Here is a 20,013-nt window from a genome sequence, read left to right on the forward strand (position 1 = left end):
GACCTACTACCCAGGACCTACTACCCAGGACCTACAGTACAGGACCTACAGTATAGGACCTACTACCCAGGACCTACAGTACAGGACCTACTACCCAGGACCTACAGTACAGGACCTACAGTACAGGACCTACAGTACAGGACCTACTACCCAGGACCTACTACCCAGGACGTACAGTACAGGACAGGATCTACAGTACCTGTAGGTTTACAATTTGTTTTCACCTTGTGTCTCTCTATGGAGCTGAGGAAATACAGGACCTACTACCCAGGACCTACAGTACAGGACCTACAGTACAGGACCTACAGAACAGGGCCTACCGTACAGGACCTACCATACAGGACCTACCATACAGGACCTACAGTACAGGACCTACAGTACAGGACCTACTACCCAGGACCTACAGTACAGGACCTAGTACCCAGGACCTACCGTACAGGACCTATAGTACAGGATCTAGTACCCAGGACCTACTACCCAGGACCTACAGTACAGGACCTACTACCCAGGACCTACTACCCAGGACCTACAGTACAGGACCTACAGTACAGGACCTACTACCCAGGACCTACTACCCAGGACCTACAGTACAGGACCTACAGTACAGGACCTACTACCCAGGACGTACAGTACAGGACAGGATCTACAGTACCTGTAGGTTTACAATCTGTTTTCACCTTGTGTCTCTCTATGGAGCTGAGGAAATACAGGATCTACAGTACCTGTAGGTTTACAATCTGTTTTCACCTTGTGTCTCTCTATAGAGCTGAGGAAATACAGGATCTACAGTACCTGTAGGTTTACAATCTGTTTTCACCTTGTGTCTCTCTATAGAGCTGAGGAAATACAGGATCTACAGTACCTGTAGGTTTACAATCTGTTTTCACCTTGTGTCTCTCTATAGAGCTGAGGAAATACAGGATCTACAGTACCTGTAGGTTTACAATCTGTTTTCACCTTGTGTCTCTCTATAGAGCTGAGGAAATACAGGATCTACAGTAACTGTAGGTTTACAATCTGTTTTCACCTTGTGTCTCTCTATAGAGCTGAGGAAATACAGGATCTACAGTACCTGTAGGTTTACAATCTGTTTTCACCTTGTGTCTCTCTATAGAGCTGAGGAAATACAGGATCTACAGTGCAGGACCTACAGTACAGGACCTACAGTACAGGACCTACAGTACAGGACCTACAGTACAGAACCTACAGTACAGGACCTACAGTACAGGACCTACACTACAGGACCTACTACCCAGGTCCTACAGTACAGGACCTACTACCCAGGACCTACAGTACAGGACCTACAGTGCAGGACCTACAGTGCAGGACCTACAGTGCAGGACCTACAGTGCAGGACCTACAGTACAGGACCTACAGTACAGGACCTACAGTACAGGACCTACAGTACAGGACCTACTACCCAGGTCCTACAGTACAGGACCTACTACCCAGGACCTACAGTACAGGACCTACTACCCAGGACCTACTACCCAGGACCTACAGTATAGGACTTACTACCCAGGACCTACAGTACAGGACCTACAGTACATGACTTACAGTATAGGACCTACAGTACAGGGCCTACTACCCAGGGCCTACAGTACAGGATCTACTACCCAGGACCTACAGTATAGGACCTACTACCCAGGACCTACAGTACAGGACCTACCGTACAGGACCTACAGTACAGGACCTACTACCCAGGTCCTACAGTACAGGACCTACTACCCAGGACCTAAAGTACAGGACCTACAGTGCAGGACCTACAGTGCAGGACCTACAGTACAGGACCTACAGTACAGGACCTACTACCCAGGTCCTACAGTACAGGACCTACTACCCAGGACCTACAGTACAGGACCTACTACCCAGGACCTACTACCCAGGACCTACAGTATAAGACTTACTACCCAGGACCTACAGTACAGGACCTACAGTACATGACTTACAGTATAGGACCTACAGTACAGGGCCTACTACCCAGGGCCTACAGTACAGGATCTACTACCCAGGACCTACAGTATAGGACCTACTACCCAGGACCTACAGTACAGGACCTACCGTACAGGACCTACAGTACAGGACCTACTACCCAGGTCCTACAGTACAGGACCTACTACCCAGGACCTACAGTACAGGACCTACTACCCAGGACCGACAGTATACGACCTACTACCCAGGACCTACAGTACAGGACCTACAGTACAGGACCTACAGTACAGGACCTACTACCCACGACCTACTACCCAGGACCTACAGTACAGGACCTACTACCCAGGACCTACTACCCAGGACCTACAGTATACGACCTACTACCCAGGACCTACAGTACAGGACCTACAGTACAGGACCTACTACCCAGGACCTACAGTACAGGATCTACTACCCAGGACCTACCGTACAGGACCTACCGTACAGGACCTACCGTACAGGACCTACAGTACAGGACCTACAGTACAGGACCTACTACCCAGGACCTACAGTACAGGACCTACTACCCAGGACCTACCGTACAGGACCTACAGTACAGGACCTACAGTACAGGACCTACAGTACAGGACCTACAGAACAGGACCTACAGAACAGGACCTACAGTACAGGACCTACAGTACAGGATCTACATTACCTGTAGGTTTACAATCTGTTTTCACCTTGTGTCTCTCTATAGAGCTGAGGACATACAGGATCTACAGTACCTGTAGGTTTACAATCTGTTTTCACCTTGTGTCTCTCTATAGAGCTGAGGAAATACAGGATCTACAGTACCTGTAGGTTTACAATCTGTTTTCACCTTGTGTCTCTCTATAGAGCTGAGGAAATACAGGATCTACAGTACCTGTAGGTTTACAATCTGTTTTCACCTTGTGTCTCTCTATAGAGCTTAGGAAATACAGGATCTACAGTACCTGTAGGTTTACAATCTGTTTTCACCTTGTGTCTCTCTATAGAGCTGAGGAAATACAGGATCTACAGTACCTGTAGGTTTACAATCTGTTTTCACCTTGTGTCTCTCTATAGAGCTGAGAAAATACAGGATCTACAGTACCTGTAGGTTTACAATCTGTTTTCACCTTGTGTCTCTCTATAGAGCTGAGGAAATACAGGATCTACAGTACCTGTAGGTTTACAATCTGTTTTCACCTTGTGTCTCTCTATAGAGCTGAGGAAATACAGGATCTACAGTACCTGTAGGTTTACAATCTGTTTTCACCTTGTGTCTCTCTATAGAGCTGAGGAAATACAGGATCTACAGTACCTGTAGGTTTACAATCTGTTTTCACCTTGTGTCTCTCTATAGAGCTGAGGAAATACAGGATCTACAGTACCTGTAGGTTTACAATCTGTTTTCACCTTGTGTCTCTCTATAGAGCTGAGGAAATCCAGGTCCGTCATGTCTGATATTCCTCCATGGACAATGAGCACCTTGTTATCGATGACTGTTGCTATGGGGAGGAGGCTGAACACATCCTGGACCAGCAGTAGGATGTCCCTGCCATGTGTCTGTAGAGGAGGGAGAGAGAGAGAGAGAGAGAGAGGTTTACATGTCTGTAGAGGAGAGAGAGAGAGAGAGAGAGGTTTACATGTCTGCAGAGGAGAGAGAGAGAGAGAGGTTTACATGTCTGCAGAGGAGAGAGAGAGAGAGGTTTACATGTCTGCAGAGGAGAGAGAGAGAGAGAGAGGTTTACATGTCTGCAGAGGAGAGAGAGAGAGAGAGAGGTTTACATGTCTGCAGAGGAGAGAGAGAGAGGTTTACATGTCTGCAGAGGAGAGAGAGAGAGAGAGAGAGAGGTTTACATGTCTGCAGAGGAGAGAGAGAGAGGTTTACATGTCTGCAGAGGAGAGAGAGAGAGAGAGAGAGAGGTCATGACAAGAAGCTGCCACTAGATGGCGGTGAGTACAACTACATAGGTCCGGTGTGAACAGTGAAGGGGACTTTACCTTGTACTTCTGCATAACTTCTTTAGTGAATCCATATCTGAAAAACAGAAAACAGAGCAGCGTTAATATACTGCAATGTTGTGCTTGTCATGGTGCTTGTCATGGTGCTCGTCACGGTGCTCGTCATGGTGCTTGTCACGGTGCTCGTCATGGTGCTTGTCAAGGTGCTTGTCATGCAGGACAGTTCCAAGCAACATTTGTTGTCTTGTAAATAAAAAAAACTGAAATAACGTTTTGGGATTTTGTATCTGAAGCGTTGTTCAGGTGTGCTTGTACTAGAATTGAATAGATTTGTGAAACAGCTGGGGTTTGTCGAGGACCAATTAGAATGAACATGCTAACGTGTTTCTCTATCTGGTTCATGATGTGGTTCTCGTGGTTGCCTCTGTTCAGGGTCATGTGGTCTGTGTGTGTCTAACTACCGGAGGTTCATGATGTGGTCCTCGTGGTTTCCTCTGTTCAGGGTCATGTGGTCTGTGTGTGTGTAACTACCAGAGGTTCATGATGTGGTCCTCGTCGTTGCCTCTGTTCAGGGTCATGTGATCTGTGTGTCTAACTACCAGGAGGTTCATGATGTGGTCCTCGTGGTTGCCTCTGTTCAGGGTCATGTGGTCTGTGTGTGTGTAACTACCAGAGGTTCATGATGTGGTCCTCGTGGTTGCCTCTGTTCAGGGTCATGTGGCCTGTGTGTGTAACTACCGGAGGTTCATGATGTGGTCCTTGTGGTTGCCTCTGTTCAGGGTCATGTGGTCTGTAACTACCGGAGGTTCATGATGTGGTCCTCGTGGTTGCCTCTGTTCAGGGTCATGTGGCCTGTGTGTGTAACTACCGGAGGTTCATGATGTGGTCCTCGTGGTTGCCTCTGTTCAGGGTCATGTGGCCTGTGTGTGTAACTACCGGAGGTTCATGATGTGGTCCTCGTGGTTGCCTCTGTTCAGGGTCATGTGGTCTGTAACTACCGGAGGTTCATGATGTGGTCCTCGTGGTTGCCTCTGTTCAGGGTCATGTGGTCTGTAACTACCGGAGGTTCATGATGTGGTCCTCGTGGTTGCCTCTGTTCAGGGTCATGTGGTCTGTGTGTCTAACTACCAGAGGTTCATGATGTGGTCCTCGTGGTTTCCTCTGTTCAGGGTCATGTGGTCTGTGTGTGTAACTACCGGAGGTTCATGATGTGGTCCTTGTGGTTGCCTCTGTTCAGGGTCATGTGGTCTGTGTGTGTAACTACCGGAGGTTCATAATGTGGTCCTCGTGGTTGCCTCTGTTCAGGGTCATGTGGTCTGTGTGTGTAACTACCAGGAGGTTCATGATGTGGTCCTCGTGGTTGCCTCTGTTCAGGGTCATGTGATCTGTGTGTCTAACTACCGGAGGTTCATGAGGTGGTCCTCGTGGTTGCCTCTGTTCAGGGTCATGTGGTCTGTGTGTGTAACTACCGGAGGTTCATGAGGTGGTCCTCGTGGTTGCCTCTGTTCAGGGTCATGTGGTCTGTGTGTGTAACTACCGGAGGTTCATGATGTGGTCCTCGTGGTTGCCTCTGTTCAGGGTCATGTGGTCTGTGTGTGTAACTACCGGAGGTTCATGATGTGGTCCTCGTGGTTTCCTCTGTTCAGGGTCATGTGGTCTGTGTGTGTAACTACCGGAGGTTCATGATGTGGTCCTCGTGGTTTCCTCTGTTCAGGGTCATGTGGTCTGTGTGTGTAACTACCGGAGGTTCATGATGTGGTCCTTGTGGTTGCCTCTGTTCAGGGTCATGTGGTCTGTGTGTCTAACTACCGGAGGTTCATAATGTGGTCCTCGTGGTTGCCTCTGTTCAGGGTCATGTGGTCTGTATGTGTAACTACCGGAGGTTCATAATGTGGTCCTCGTGGTTGCCTCTGTTCAGGGTCATGTGGTCTGTATCTACCGGAGGTTCATGAGGTGGTCCTCGTGGTTGCCTCTGTTCAGGGTCATGTGGTCTGTATCTACCGGAGGTTCATGAGGTGGTCCTCGTGGTTGCCTCTGTTCAGGGTCATGTGGTCTGTAACTACCGGAGGTTCATGAGGTGGTCCTCGTGGTTGCCTCTGTTCAGGGTCATGTGGTCTGTATCTACCGGAGGTTCATGAGGTGGTCCTCGTGGTTGCCTCTGTTCAGGGTCATGTGGTCTGTAACTACCGGAGGTTCATGAGGTGGTCCTCGTGGTTGCCTCTGTTCAGGGTCATGTGGTCTGTGTGTGTGTAACTACCGGAGGTTCATGATGTGGTCCTCGTGGTTGCCTCTGTTCAGGGTCATGTGGTCTGTGTGTCTAACTACCGGAGGTTCATGATGTGGTCCTTGTGGTTGCCTCTGTTCAGGGTCATGTGGTCTGTGTGTGTGTAACTACCGGAGGTTCATGATGTGGTCCTCGTGGTTGCCTCTGTTCAGGGTCATGTGGTCTGTGTGTCTAACTACCGGAGGTTCATGATGTGGTCCTCGTGGTTGCCTCTGTTCAGGGTCATGTGGTCTGTGTGTGTAACTACCGGAGGTTCATGAGGTGGTCCTCGTGGTTGCCTCTGTTCAGGGTCATGTGATCTGGGTGTGTATATACCGGAGGTTCATGATGTGGTCCTCGTGGTTGCCTCTGTTCAGGGTCATGTGGTCTGTAACTACAGGAGGTTCATGATGTGGTCCTCGTGGTTGCCTCTGTTCAGGGTCATGTGGTCTGGGTGTGTGTATCTACCGGAGGTTCATGAGGTGGTCCTCGTGGTTGCCTCTGTTCAGGGTCATGTGATCTGGGTAGAGGAGCTGATAGGCAAACAGCAGGATGATGACCTCCACAGACTTCTTCCCTCGGTCCACGAAGTCTCCGTTGAACACATACGGGGTCTCTGCCGAGGGGAGGCCGTTCTGAAAGAGATGGAATCATTATTATGGAGAAACTAGGCCATTGTTTCTCTTCGTGTAGTGTCACAGGTATACAATGGCATGTACAGTATCGTGTCAAGAGCCTAACCTTGTAGAATATGAGCAGCAAGTCATCAAGACGGCCATGTAAATCTCCTGAAGAAAATTACAAGCATTAGAAGATTTTAAAAAGGTAGTAGACACATTTCCTCCTAGAAATTAGACCATCCATGGCATATGAAACCAAAATGACTTGGTTAATTGGTTAACTGAGTTAATCAAGAGTTAATTAACATGCTCTCCGACATTAAATGAGTCATTCATGTTCTGTGTGTGTTTAACATTCGTCTCAAGGATTCTTGAGTTTGATGAGATGCGTCTCTGACTACAGGGAAGGAGGCCATTGAGGTGAAACAAAGTCTTTTCATTATGTATATAAACAACCGGGAGAAAGAGCTCTATTTTGGGAGCTGAGGGGCTGTTGTGTCCTAGATAGTCAGTGTTGTGTCCTAGATAGTCAGTGTTGTGTCCTATACAGTCAGTGTTGTGTTATTGTGTACTAGATAGTCAGTGTTGTGTTATTGTGTCCTAGATAGTCAGTGTTGTGTTAGTGTCCTAGATAGTCAGTGTTGTGTTATTGTGTCCTAGATAGTCAGTGTTGTGTTATTGTGTCCTAGATAGTCAGTGTTGTGTCCTAGATAGTCAGTGTTGTGTCCTATACAGTCAGTGTTGTGTTATTGTGTCCTAGATAGTCAGTGTTGTGTCCTAGATAGTCAGTGTTGTGTTATTGTGTCCTAGATAGTCAGTGTTGTGTCCTAGATAGTCAGTGTTGTGTCCTATACAGTCAGTGTTGTGTTATTGTGTCCTAGATAGTCAGTGTTGTGTCCTAGATAGTCAGTGTTGTGTTATTGTGTCCTAGATAGTCAGTGTTGTGTTATTGTGTCCTAGATAGTCAGTATTGTGTCCTAGATAGTCAGTGTTGTGTTATTGTGTCCTAGATAGTCAGTGTTGTGTCCTAGATAGTCAGTGTTGTGTCCTATACAGTCAGTGTTGTGTCCTAGATAGTCAGTGTTGTGTTATTGTGTCCTAGATAGTCAGTGTTGTGTTATTGTGTCCTAGATAGTCAGTGTTGTGTTATTGTGTCCTAGATAGTCAGTGTTGTGTTATTGTGTCCTAGATAGTCAGTGTTGTGTCCTAGATAGTCAGTGTTGTGTCCTAGATAGTCAGTGTTGTGTCCTAGATAGTCAGTGTTGTGTTATTGTGTCCTAGATAGTCAGTGTTGTGTTATTGTGTCCTAGATAGTCAGTGTTGTGTTATTGTGTCCTAGATAGTCAGTATTGTGTCCTAGATAGTCAGTGTTGTGTTATTGTGTTCTAGGTAGTCAGTATTGTGTCTTAGATAGTCAGTGTTGTGTTATTGTGTCCTAGGTAGTCAGTATTGTGTCCTAGATAGTCAGTGTTGTGTCCTAGATAGTCAGTGGTGTGTTATTGTGTCCTAGATAGTCAGTGTTGTGTCCTAGATAGTCAGTGTTGTGTCCTAGATAGTCAGTGGTGTGTTATTGTGTCCTAGATAGTCAGTGTTGTGTCCTAGATAGTCAGTGTTAGTGTCCTAGATAGTCAGTGTTGTGTTATTGTGTCCTAGATAGTCAGTGTTGTGTCCTAGATAGTCAGTGTTGTGTCCTAGATAGTCAGTGTTGTGTTATTGTGTCCTAGATAGTCAGTGTTGTGTCCTAGATAGTCAGTGTTGTGTCCTAGATAGTCAGTGTTGTGTCCTAGATAGTCAGTGTTGTGTCCTATACAGTCAGTGTTGTGTTATTGTGTCCTAGGTAGTCAGTATTGTGTCCTAGATAGTCAGTGTTGTGTCCTAGATAGTCAGTGGTGTGTTATTGTGTCCTAGATAGTCAGTGTTGTGTTATTGTGTCCTAGATAGTCAGTGTTGTGTTATTGTGTCCTAGATAGTCAGTGTTGTGTTATTGTGTCCTAGATAGTCAGCGTTGTGTTATTGTGTCCTAGATAGTCAGTGTTGTGTCCTAGATAGTCAGTGTTGTGTCCTATACAGTCAGTGTTGTGTTATTGTGTCCTAGGTAGTCAGTATTGTGTCCTAGATAGTCAGTGTTGTGTCCTAGATAGTCAGTGTTGTGTTATTGTGTCCTAGATAGTCAGTGTTGTGTTATTGTGTCCTAGATAGTCAGTGTTGTGTTATTGTGTCCTAGATAGTCAGTGTTGTGTTATTGTGTCCTAGATAGTCAGTGTTGTGTCCTAGATAGTCAGTGTTGTGTCCTAGATAGTCAGTGTTGTGTTATTGTGTCCTAGATAGTCAGTGTTGTGTCCTAGATAGTCAGTGTTGTGTCCTAGATAGTCAGTGTTGTGTCCTAGATAGTCAGTGTTGTGTCCTATACAGTCAGTGTTGTGTTGTTGTGTCCTAGATAGTCAGTGTTGTGTCCTAGATAGTCAGTGTTGTGTCCTAGACAGTGTTATTGTGTACCAGACAGTCAGCCTGTGTTATTGTGTACTAGATAGTGTTGTATACTAGATAGTCGATTTGACATCTGGATACTCACGTCTCCCCCCAAAAAGCTAAAGGCCTTTAAATGAAATTAACCAACAAGTACAAGACAGTACTGAACACAATATTGGGGTGGTGGATTAGTTTCCTTCATACAGGGTAAAGTGCTTTGATCACCTGGAAAAGCTCTGTATCAATCCAATCACTAAAAATACATCACCAACCTACCACATATTGTGATCTCCTTGGCGTAGGGTGTGGACAGGTGAATGACGTTTGGCATCTGTTTCAGGAGCTTCTTAGTCTGGTGTAACAACTGCAGCATGTATCTGCCGTGGAGAGGCTGGAAGAAGAGGAACCATCAGGTAGGACTATAGGTTATTGATCTGTTATTATTCATTAAGCCGTCATACTGTCCACAACAGGTCCTGTACTCCCTGGGCACATATTCAGAAAGCAGTCCTGATCTCGGATCAGTTTGTGCCTTTTAGATCATAATGAGTATGATTGTATGGACACAGTGAAGTTGATCCTAGACCAGCACTACTACTCTGAGACACTTTAAGAATACTGGTCCTGTAGCACACAGTGGGGGAAATAAAGTTTGAATTGAATGGTACGGTACCTGTTGCTCTTTGAATGCAGAGAGCAGGGCGTTGGTGTGAGAGACGGTGAGGGGGAAGGTGAGGTGAGGACCGCTGTAGGACTCAGGAACAGTGATCTGTTCATACATGGTCTGTCTCTCTCTGTCTGACCACGGGTCAACCACTGGGTCCAGCAGGTGGGAGATCAGATCTGACAACATGGAGGATGGAACACACAGGTTTAATAGAATAGATCAAACTGGAGGATGGAACACACAGGTTTAATAGAATAGAACACACAGGGTTACTAGAAGAGAACACACAGGGTTAATAGAAGAGAACACACAGGGTTAATAGAGTAGAACACACAGGGTTAATAGAATAGAACACACAGGGTTAATAGAATAGAACACACAGGGTTAATAGAGTAGAACACACAGGGTTAATAGAGTAGAACACACAGGGTTAATAGTATAGAACACACAGGGTTAATAGTATAGAACACACAGGGTTACTAGAAGATAACACACAGGGTTACTAGAATAGAACACACAGGGTTAATAGAAGAGAACACACAGGGTTAATAGAAGAGAACACACAGGGTTACTAGAAGAGAACACACAGGGTTACTAGAAGAGAACACACAGGGCTAATAGAATAGAACACACAAGGTTAATAGTATAGAACACACAGGGTTAATAGTATAGAACACACAGGGTTAATAGTATAGAACACACAGGGTTACTAGAATAGAACACACAGGGTTAATAGAAGAGAACACACAGGGTTAATAGAAGAGAACACACAGGGTTAATAGAATAGAACACACAGGGTTAATAGAATAGAACACACAGGGTTAATAGAATAGAACACACAGGGTTAATAGAATAGAACACACAGGGTTAATAGAAGAGAACACACAGGGCTAATAGAATAGAACACACAAGGTTAATAGAATAGAACACACAGGGTTAATAGAGTAGAACACACAGGGTTAATAGAAGAGAACACACAGGGCTAATAGAAGAGAACACACAGGGTTAATAGAATAGAACACACAGGGTTAATAGAATAGAACACACAGGGTTAATAGAATAGAACACACAGGGTTAATAGTATAGAACACACAGGGTTAATAGAATAGAACACACAGGGTTAATAGAATGGAACACACAGGGTTAATAGAATAGAACACACAGGGTTAATAGTATAGAACACACAGGGTTAATAGTATAGAACACACAGGGTTAATAGAGTAGAACACACAGGGTTAATAGAAGAGAACACACAGGGTTACTAGAAGAGAACACACAGGGTTACTAGAATAGAACACACAGGGTTAATAGAATAGAACACACAGGGTTAATAGTATAGAACACACAGGTTTAATAGAATAGAACACACATGGTTAATAGAGTAGAACACACAGGGTTAATAGAAGAGAACACACAGGGTTACTAGAAGAGAACACACAGGGTTAATAGAATAGAACACACAGGGTTAATAGTATAGAACACACAGGTTTAATAGAATAGAACACACATGGTTAATAGAGTAGAACACACAGGGTTAATAGAAGAGAACACACAGGGTTAATAGTATAGAACACACAGGTTTAATAGAATAGAACACACATGGTTAATAGAGTAGAACACACAGGGTTAATAGAAGAGAACACACAGGGTTAATAGTATAGAACACACAGGTTTAATAGAATAGAACACACATGGTTAATAGAGTAGAACACACAGGGTTAATAGAGTAGAACACACAGGGTTACTAGAAGAGAACACACAGGGTTAATAGAATAGAACACACAGGGTTAATAGTATAGAACACACAGGTTTAATAGAATAGAACACACATGGTTAATAGAATAGAACACACAGGGTTAATAGAAGAGAACACACAGGGTTAATAGAATAGAACACACAGGGTTAATAGTATAGAACACACAGGTTTAATAGTATAGAACACACAGGGTTAATAGAATAGAACACACATGGTTAATAGAGTAGAACACACAGGGTTAATAGAAGAGAACACACAGGGTTACTAGAATAGAACACACAGGGTTAATAGTATAGAACACACAGGGTTAATAGAATAGAACACACAGGTTTAATAGTATAGAACACACAGGGTTAATAGAATAGAACACACATGGTTAATAGAGTAGAACACACAGGGTTAATAGAAGAGAACACACAGGGTTACTAGAATAGAACACACAGGGTTAATAGTATAGAACACACAGGGTTAATAGTATAGAACACAGGGTTAATAGTATAGAACACACAGGGTTAATAGAATAGAAAGCACAGGGTTAATAGAATAGAACACACAGGGTTAATAGAATAGAACACACAGGGTTAATAGAATAGAACACACAGGGTTAATAGAATAGAGCTGGGGGTTTAAAAATTCCAGTAACTTTCCCCAAATCCCCCGGTATTCCTGCTTACTGCCTCCTGATTCCTGGAATCTTCCAACCGGGATTTCTGGAAAACCTGGGAATTTTAGGTAGGTTACCGGAATTTTACAACTCTAGATAGAGTAGAATCAAACTGAATAGAATCAAATAAAATATAACTTTATTAACACACTAAAACAGGATGTCAAACACATGTATACATATTCAGGGCATCTCTGTTTACTCCTCTGGAATAGCCTGCTACAGTAGGTTAACGTCCAGCCATAGACACTCCTTTATGGAGACAAACAGGCAGGACATCATTATCATCATCAGATGTTGTTATTGAAGAGGACAGCAGCCACACCTCTCTCAGACCCTATCTGTGGAGTGGTCGCGTCCGTCTTCAGAGCACGTCTCTAAACAACCAGTCAGTTTATCATATTTACTCTGATCCAAACCCACAGAGATCAACAATACTGTATCTACTGTAATTAAAAAGCACAACTTGTATTTTGTAAAAATAGGCAAGATGGTCTGAGCATCGTCTCCTGTTGTCTTCAACACTAAAGGCCCTGGCTGGCTAATTATCTGCAGCAACGTGTTGGTCTGTACGTGTACAGGCAGGCCCCAGCTGTGGCAGCAGCAGTCACAAGAACACAATATCCCACATTACCACAGCAGAGGAAAACAGAATAGCATGTGGATGCGGTTGCTAAGCAACATCTTCACCATAATATGTTTTAGGCAAAGGCTATTAATGGATCGGGACATTTTTTTTGTTCAGTCTATAAATAATTATGGGCATTCCATTTTTTTTTGTGCTAGGAACTGACAGTCCAACAATTTTCCTGAAAATATAAGAAAATGTTAGTTACCTGGGCCATTCCCGTTGAGTTGAGTGAAGTTGTCCAGCATGAAACTGAAGAAACTGGAGAGCTGAGGAAGATTGAAACATAGTCAGGTGTATTTCATATGGCCAAGTACTAACAGACTGTGTTGGCCTGCTGGGCTAAAGCCGAGGCCTCTTCAGGTCTCAGACAAGGTTGAACCACCTGAGTTCCGTCTCCATTACCTGTAGCTGGTCCTGCTCCCCAGCATACTCTATAGACTGGAAGATGTTCCAGGTGTATCGCTGTCTCATCTCTAACCTGGCGATGTAACGTCTGTACCAACGCTGGATCAGGATGGCTGCCTTCATAGCTGAGAGGACGAGATGGAAGACCAGATAAAACAACAGTTTAATAACAGCCCCCTGCAGGTAGTTAGTGGTACTGAATAAAATAACAGCCCCCTGCAGGTAGTTAGAGGTACTGAATAAAATAACAGCCCCCTGCAGGTAGTTAGAGGTACTGAATAAAATAACAGCCCCCTGCAGGTAGTTAGTGGTACTGAATAAAATAACAGCCCCCTGCAGGTAGTTAGAGGTACTGAATAAAATAACAGCCCCCTGCAGGTAGTTAGAGGTACTGAATAAAATAACAGCCCCCTGCAGGTAGTTAGAGGTACTGAATAAAATAACAGCCCCCTGCAGGTAGTTAGAGGTACTGAATAAAATAACAGCCCCCTGCAGGTAGTTAGAGGTACTGAATAAAATAACAGCCCCCTGCAGGTAGTTAGAGGTACTGAATAAAATAACAGCCCCCTGCAGGTAGTTAGAGGTACTGAATAAAATAACAGCCCCCTGCAGGTAGTTAGAGGTACTGAATAAAATAACAGCCCCCTGCAGGTAGTTAGAGGTACTGAATAAAATAACATCCCCCTGCAGGTAGTTAGAGGTACTGAATAAAATAACAGCCCCCTGCAGGTAGTTAGAGGTACTGAATAAAATAACAGCCCCCTGCAGGTAGTTAGAGGTACTGAATAAAATAACAGCCCCCTGCAGGTAGTTAGAGGTACTGAATAAAATAACAGCCCCCTGCAGGTAGTTAGAGGTACTGAATAAAATAACAGCCCCCTGCAGGTAGTTAGTGGTACTGAATAAAATAACAGCCCCCTGCAGGTAGTTAGTGGTACTGAATAAAATAACAGCCCCCTGCAGGTAGTTAGTGGTACTGAATAAAATAACAGCCCCCTGCAGGTAGTTAGCGGTATTTAAAACTAATGAAGCCACAGGATGACCATGGGCATTGACCAATAGGACACAATGATACAGTAAGGTTGACCAATAGGACACAATGATACAGTAAGGTTGACCAATAGGACTGACAATAGGGGTGACATGAGAGGAGGCCTCTTACCCAGTGCAGGGCTGGGAGTTTTCTTGGCCATCTGGTCTGTAGTGAGGAGTGATTAAATAAAATCATTTATAGTGAACCAGTTCAGAGGGCGAGGAAGAGAGGCAGAATTAACAACACACCAGGGAGGAAAGAGAGAATCAGAAGTAGAAAATCCCTTCAGAGTAAATTCATTTAAACAAGTTTGTCAGCTAAAAGAAGAAGTAAAGAAATAAGGCAAAGAAAAGCAGAACATTTGACCAACATCTTGAAAACATCCAACTACAGTAGGAGGGAAAACTACACGATTTATAATCCACCAGCTGCCGGCTGATAAACACACTGAATTCTCAAAGATGTCAAAAGGTGCTCTATGATCAAACTGTATATTCACTGGATTCACAATCTACGAGATGTAGCCTGGTCCCAGATCTGTTTGTATTGTCTTGCCAACTACAGTTTTCTGCTATGCCAACCTTAACAGATCTGGGACCAGGCTACATGAGTCCTGGGGGAAGACAATCAGAGCCATCACTTGTCCCCAGTCGGTCTCACCTGTCGTCAGTCTCCTCCCCTTGTTGTCGGTGGTGACGGAAGTGCCACATCCCATAATGCTAGTCACTACAGGCGTCCAGCAGTCACTACAGTCGCCTCGTATATCTCACTGGTCATCCCCAAAGTCAACACCTCCTTTGGCCGCCTTTCCTTCCAATTCTCTGCTGCCAGTGACTGGAACGAATTGCAAAAAAAAAAATCACTGAAGCTGGAGACTTACATTTCCCTCACTACCTTTAAACATCAGCTATCTGAGCTGCTAACCGGTCGCTGCAGCTGTACATAGTCCATCGGTAAATAGCCCACCCAATCTACCTACCCCATATTGTTTTTATTTACTTTGCTGCTCTTTTGCACACCAGTATGTATCACTACTTACACACCATCATCTGCCCATCATCATCTGCTCATCTATCACTCCAGTGTTAATCTGCTAAATTGTAATTACTTTGCTACTATGGCCTATTTATTGCCATACCTCCTCATGCCATTTGCACACACTGTATATAGACTTTCTTTTTTTTCTATTGTGTTATTGACTGTACGCTTGTAACTCTGTGTTGTTGTTTGTGTCGCACTGCTTTGCTTTATCTTGGCCAGGATGCAGTTGTAAATGAGAACTTGTTCTCAACTGGCCTACCTGGTTAAATAAAGGTGTTCTCAACTGGCCTACCTGGTTAAATAAAGGTGTTCTCCACTGGCCTACCTGGTTAAATAAAGGTGTTCTCAACTGGCCTACCTGGTTAAATAAAGGTGTTCTCAACTGGCCTACCTGGTTAAATAAAGGTGTTCTCAACTGGCCTACCTGGTTAAATAAAGGTGAAATAAATAAAAAATAATTAAACAGGTGTCCAGCAGTCACTACAGGCGTCCAACAGTCACTACAGGCGTCCAGCAGTCACTACAGGCGTCCAACAGTCACTACAGGCGTCCAGCAGTCACTACAGGCGTCCAACAGTCACTACAGGCGTCCAGCAGTCACTACAGGCGTCCAGCAGTCACTACAGGCGTCCAACAGTCACTACAGGCGTCCAACAGTCACTACAGGCGTCCAGCAGTCACTACAGGCGTCCAGCAGTCACTACAGGCGTCCAACAGTCACTACAGGCGTCCAACAGTCACTACAGGCGTCCAACAGTCACTACAGGCGTCCAACAGTCACTACAGGCGTCCAGCAGTCACTACAGGCGTCCAACAGTCACTACAGGCGTCCAGCAGTCACTACAGGCGTCCAACAGTCACTACAGGCGTCCAACAGTCACTACAGGCGTCCAACAGTCACTACAGGCGTCCAACAGTCACTACAGGCGTCCAGCAGTCACTACAGGCGTCCAGCAGTCACTACAGGCGTCCAGCAGTCACTACAGGCGTCCAGCAGTCACTACAGGCGTCCAACAGTCACTACAGGCGTCCAACAGTCACTACAGGCGTCCAGCAGTCACTACAGGCGTCCAACAGTCACTACAGGCGTCCAGCAGTCACTACAGGCGTCCAACAGTCACTACAGGCGTCCAGCAGTCACTACAGGCGTCCAGCAGTCACTACAGGCGTCCAGCAGTCACTACAGGCGTCCAGCAATCACTACAGGCGTCCAGCAATCACTACAGGCGTCCAACAGTCACTACAGGCGTCCAACAGTCACTACAGGCATCCAACAGTCACTACAGGCATCCAACAGTCACTACAGGCGTCCAGCAGTTACTACAGGCGTCCAGCAGTCACTACCGGCGTCCAGCAGTCACTACAGGCGTCCAGCAGTCACTACAGGCGTCCAACAGTCACTACAGGCGTCCAACAGTCACTACAGGCGTCCAACAGTCACAGGTCTCAGTGACCCATGGGTTCTGTATTATGTAATATTATGTCTGTGGCCATTCTGTTAGGGGCAAGGCAGAATGTCTGTGGCCATTCTGTTAGGGGCAAGGCAGTATGTCTGTGGCCATTTTGTTAGGGGCAAGGCAGTATGTCTGTGGCCATTTTGTTAGGGGCAAGGCAGTATGTCTGTGGCCATTCTGTTAGGGGCAAGGCAGTATGTCTGTGGCCATTCTGTTAGGGGCAAGGCAGTATGTCTGTGGCCATTCTGTTAGGGGTAAGGCAGTATGTCTGTGGCCATTTTGTTAGGGGCAAGGCAGTATATCTGTGTCCATTCTGTTAGGGGCAAGGCAGTATGTCTGTGGCCATTCTGTTAGGGGCAAGGCAATATGTCTGTGAATGGAAACAGAGAGGGAGAGTCAGACAGGCAGACAGAGGGCGAGAGAGAGAGAAAAGTTGCATACTCCTTGAATCCTCTCTCCTGAAAACCCATTGGATGAGAAATCCAGCGGTCCCTCCCCTCTAACCTTCTCCTTCAATGGGTTCTTAGAAGGAGACGAGAGAGGAAGTGAAAAGTACACTACATGACCAAAATCACGGGCATTAATATAGAGTTGGTCCCAGCTTTGCTGCTATAACAGCCTCCACTCTTCTGGGAAGGATTTCCACTAGATGTTGGAACATTGCTGAGGGGATTTGCTTCCATTTAACCACAAGAGCATTAGTGAGGTTGGGCACTGATGTTGGGCGATTAGGCCTGGCTCGCAGTCGGCGCTCCAATTCATCCAATTCAATGTGTTAGATGAGGTTGAGGTCAGGGCTCAAGTTCTTCCACACTGATCTCGACAAACCATTTCTGTATGGACCTTGCTTTGTGCATGGGGGCATTGTCATGCTGAAACAGGAAAGGGCCTTCCCCAAACTGTAGCCATCAAATTGGAATCACAGAATCATCTAGAATGTCATTATATGCTGTAGCGTTAATATTTCCCTTCACTGGAACTAAGAGCCCTAGCCCGAACCATGAAAAACAGCCCCAGACCATTATTCATCATCCACCAAACTTTACAGTTGGCACTATGCATTGGGGCAGGTAGCGTTCTCTTGGCATCCACCAAACCCAGATTTGTCCATTGGACTACCAGATGGTGAAGCGTAATTCATCAACCTAAAGAACATGTTTCCACTGATCCAGAGTTCAATGGCAGTGAAGTTTACACCGCTCCAGCTGACACTTGGTATTGCGCATGGTGATCTTAGGCTTGTGTGCGGCTGCTCGGCCATGGAAACCCATTTCATGAAGCTCCCGACAAACAGTTATTGTGATGTTGCTTCTAGAGGCAGTTTGAAACACGAAAGTGAGCGTTGCAACCGAGGAAAGACTATTTTTACGCGCTACACACTGCAACACTTGGTGGTCCTGTTCTGTGAGCTTATGTGGTCTACCACGTCGTGGCTGAGCCGTTGTTGCTCTTAAATGTTTCAACTTCACAATAACAGCACTTACAGTTGACTGGGGAAGCTCTAGCAGGGCAGAAATGTGATGAACAGACTTGTTGGAAAGGTGGCATCCTATAACAGTGCCACGTTGAAAGTCACTGAGCTCTCCAGTAAGGCCATTATACTGCCCATGTGTGTCTATGGAGATTGCAAGGTTGGATGCTCGACCTAATACACCCATCAGCAACAGATGTGGCTGAAATAGGCAAATCCAGTCATTTCAAGGGGTGTCCACATACTTTTGTATACATAGTGTATGCATTTGAGATCTTGAAATCAAATCAAATCAAATTTTATTTGTCACATACACATGGTTAGCAGATGTTAATGCGAGTGTAGCGAAATGCTTGTGCTTCTAGTTCCGACAATGCAGTAATAACCAACAAGTAATCTAACTAACAATTCCAAAACTACTGTCTTGTACACAGTGTGAGGAGATAAAGAATATGTACATAAGGATATATGAATGAGTGATGGTACAGAGCAGCATAGGCAGATACAGTAGATTGTATCGAGTACAGTATATACATATGAGATGAGTATGTAAACAAAGTGGCATAGTTAAAGTGGCTAGTGATACATGTATTACATAAGGATACAGTCGATGATATAGAGTACAGTATATGAGATGTCGTAATTGAGGCTGTCCCTGCTGAAAAGCCTCCAGTTGAAGCCTAATTGATGTTCACATGTGAATTGGTTCAAATCAGTAATGGGTTGCCATGGAGGCACATGTTTGATACCGCATGAAACAAAAAGTCCTTTGGGATCAACTATGAATAACCAACATCGCCTCGCTCTCAGCCTCTGTTACAATACCCCAGCAGCATCTCATTTGACAAACGGCTCTTGGTGGGAAAAAACAAAAACAAATGGCGAAATACGCACATAATTGCGCTCTATTAAATTAAACATGTCGCATAAACTAATTCATCCTGCATGCGTCACTGTAGTATGTCCATTGATATGCACGAGACAAAACACCTGTTGCTGTTCACATGTAAAATCTGCAAAGGTGAATATAGTAATTAAATTCCCTACACAGGATGCAACAGCTGATTCAGTGACCAATAGCCTATATTGCCAGTAAATGACTTACCCTGCGACAAGTCCAAGACTACCCAGCTCATCTAAGGAACACGCCCGTTCCTCCTGGACACCGGTTGGGTTGATAAAGATGTTTGGTTGTGCCGCAGCAGAGTCTACGCCAAAATGTGAGTCTTGTACATGGTGTACGCTTCCTTAATCAACACGCGTGTTTTGAGTGGGCGTCACGCACAGCGAGGAACATAAGGGTCCATTTGATTTCCGCTTTCCCCACGCGCCGGAGTTCGGCTATGGTTGACTGAGTTTGGCGCACATCTGCGCCCCTGACAAGACAAGCAAATGCATCAATTATGGCCATGCCTTTCCCCGCCCCTCGAAGTAATTGGACCGCCATTAGAGGCGAGAGCATACCGCTTTAACATTCAGTTATACAGCCTTCAGGCGCGCAACTTGTTTTAAACATTTAGTGGTGCATTGATTTGTTGGAATGACAACACGATGAGTAAAAACAAGACATCTTTATTAAATATACATAAAATTCAAAGCGTTCATAAGAGCATTCAGGCGCCCGGTTGCCTGGCATGTT

General features: G+C 45.1%; 1 protein-coding gene and 1 pseudogene across 1 annotated transcript in view; both read right to left on the reverse strand.

Moving 5' to 3' along the window:
- Window positions 1-15,230, reverse strand: part of LOC139402691 (serine/threonine-protein phosphatase with EF-hands 1-like) — a 30,022-nt pseudogene extending 14,792 nt beyond the window's left edge.
- A 4,646-nt stretch (window positions 15,231-19,876) lies between these two features.
- LOC139402695 (histone H2B type 1-A-like) overlaps window positions 19,877-20,013 on the reverse strand; it is a 648-nt gene continuing 511 nt past the window's right edge. The window contains exon 2 of the mRNA XM_071146594.1: window positions 19,877-20,013. This exon is cut by the window's right edge and continues 175 nt beyond it. Within this exon, the coding sequence (XP_071002695.1) occupies window positions 19,988-20,013 (26 nt within the window). The 3' untranslated portion in view covers window positions 19,877-19,987.

Source organism: Oncorhynchus clarkii, unplaced genomic scaffold (assembly GCF_045791955.1).
Source record: "Oncorhynchus clarkii lewisi isolate Uvic-CL-2024 unplaced genomic scaffold, UVic_Ocla_1.0 unplaced_contig_5540_pilon_pilon, whole genome shotgun sequence".
NCBI lineage: Eukaryota > Metazoa > Chordata > Actinopteri > Salmoniformes > Salmonidae > Oncorhynchus > Oncorhynchus clarkii.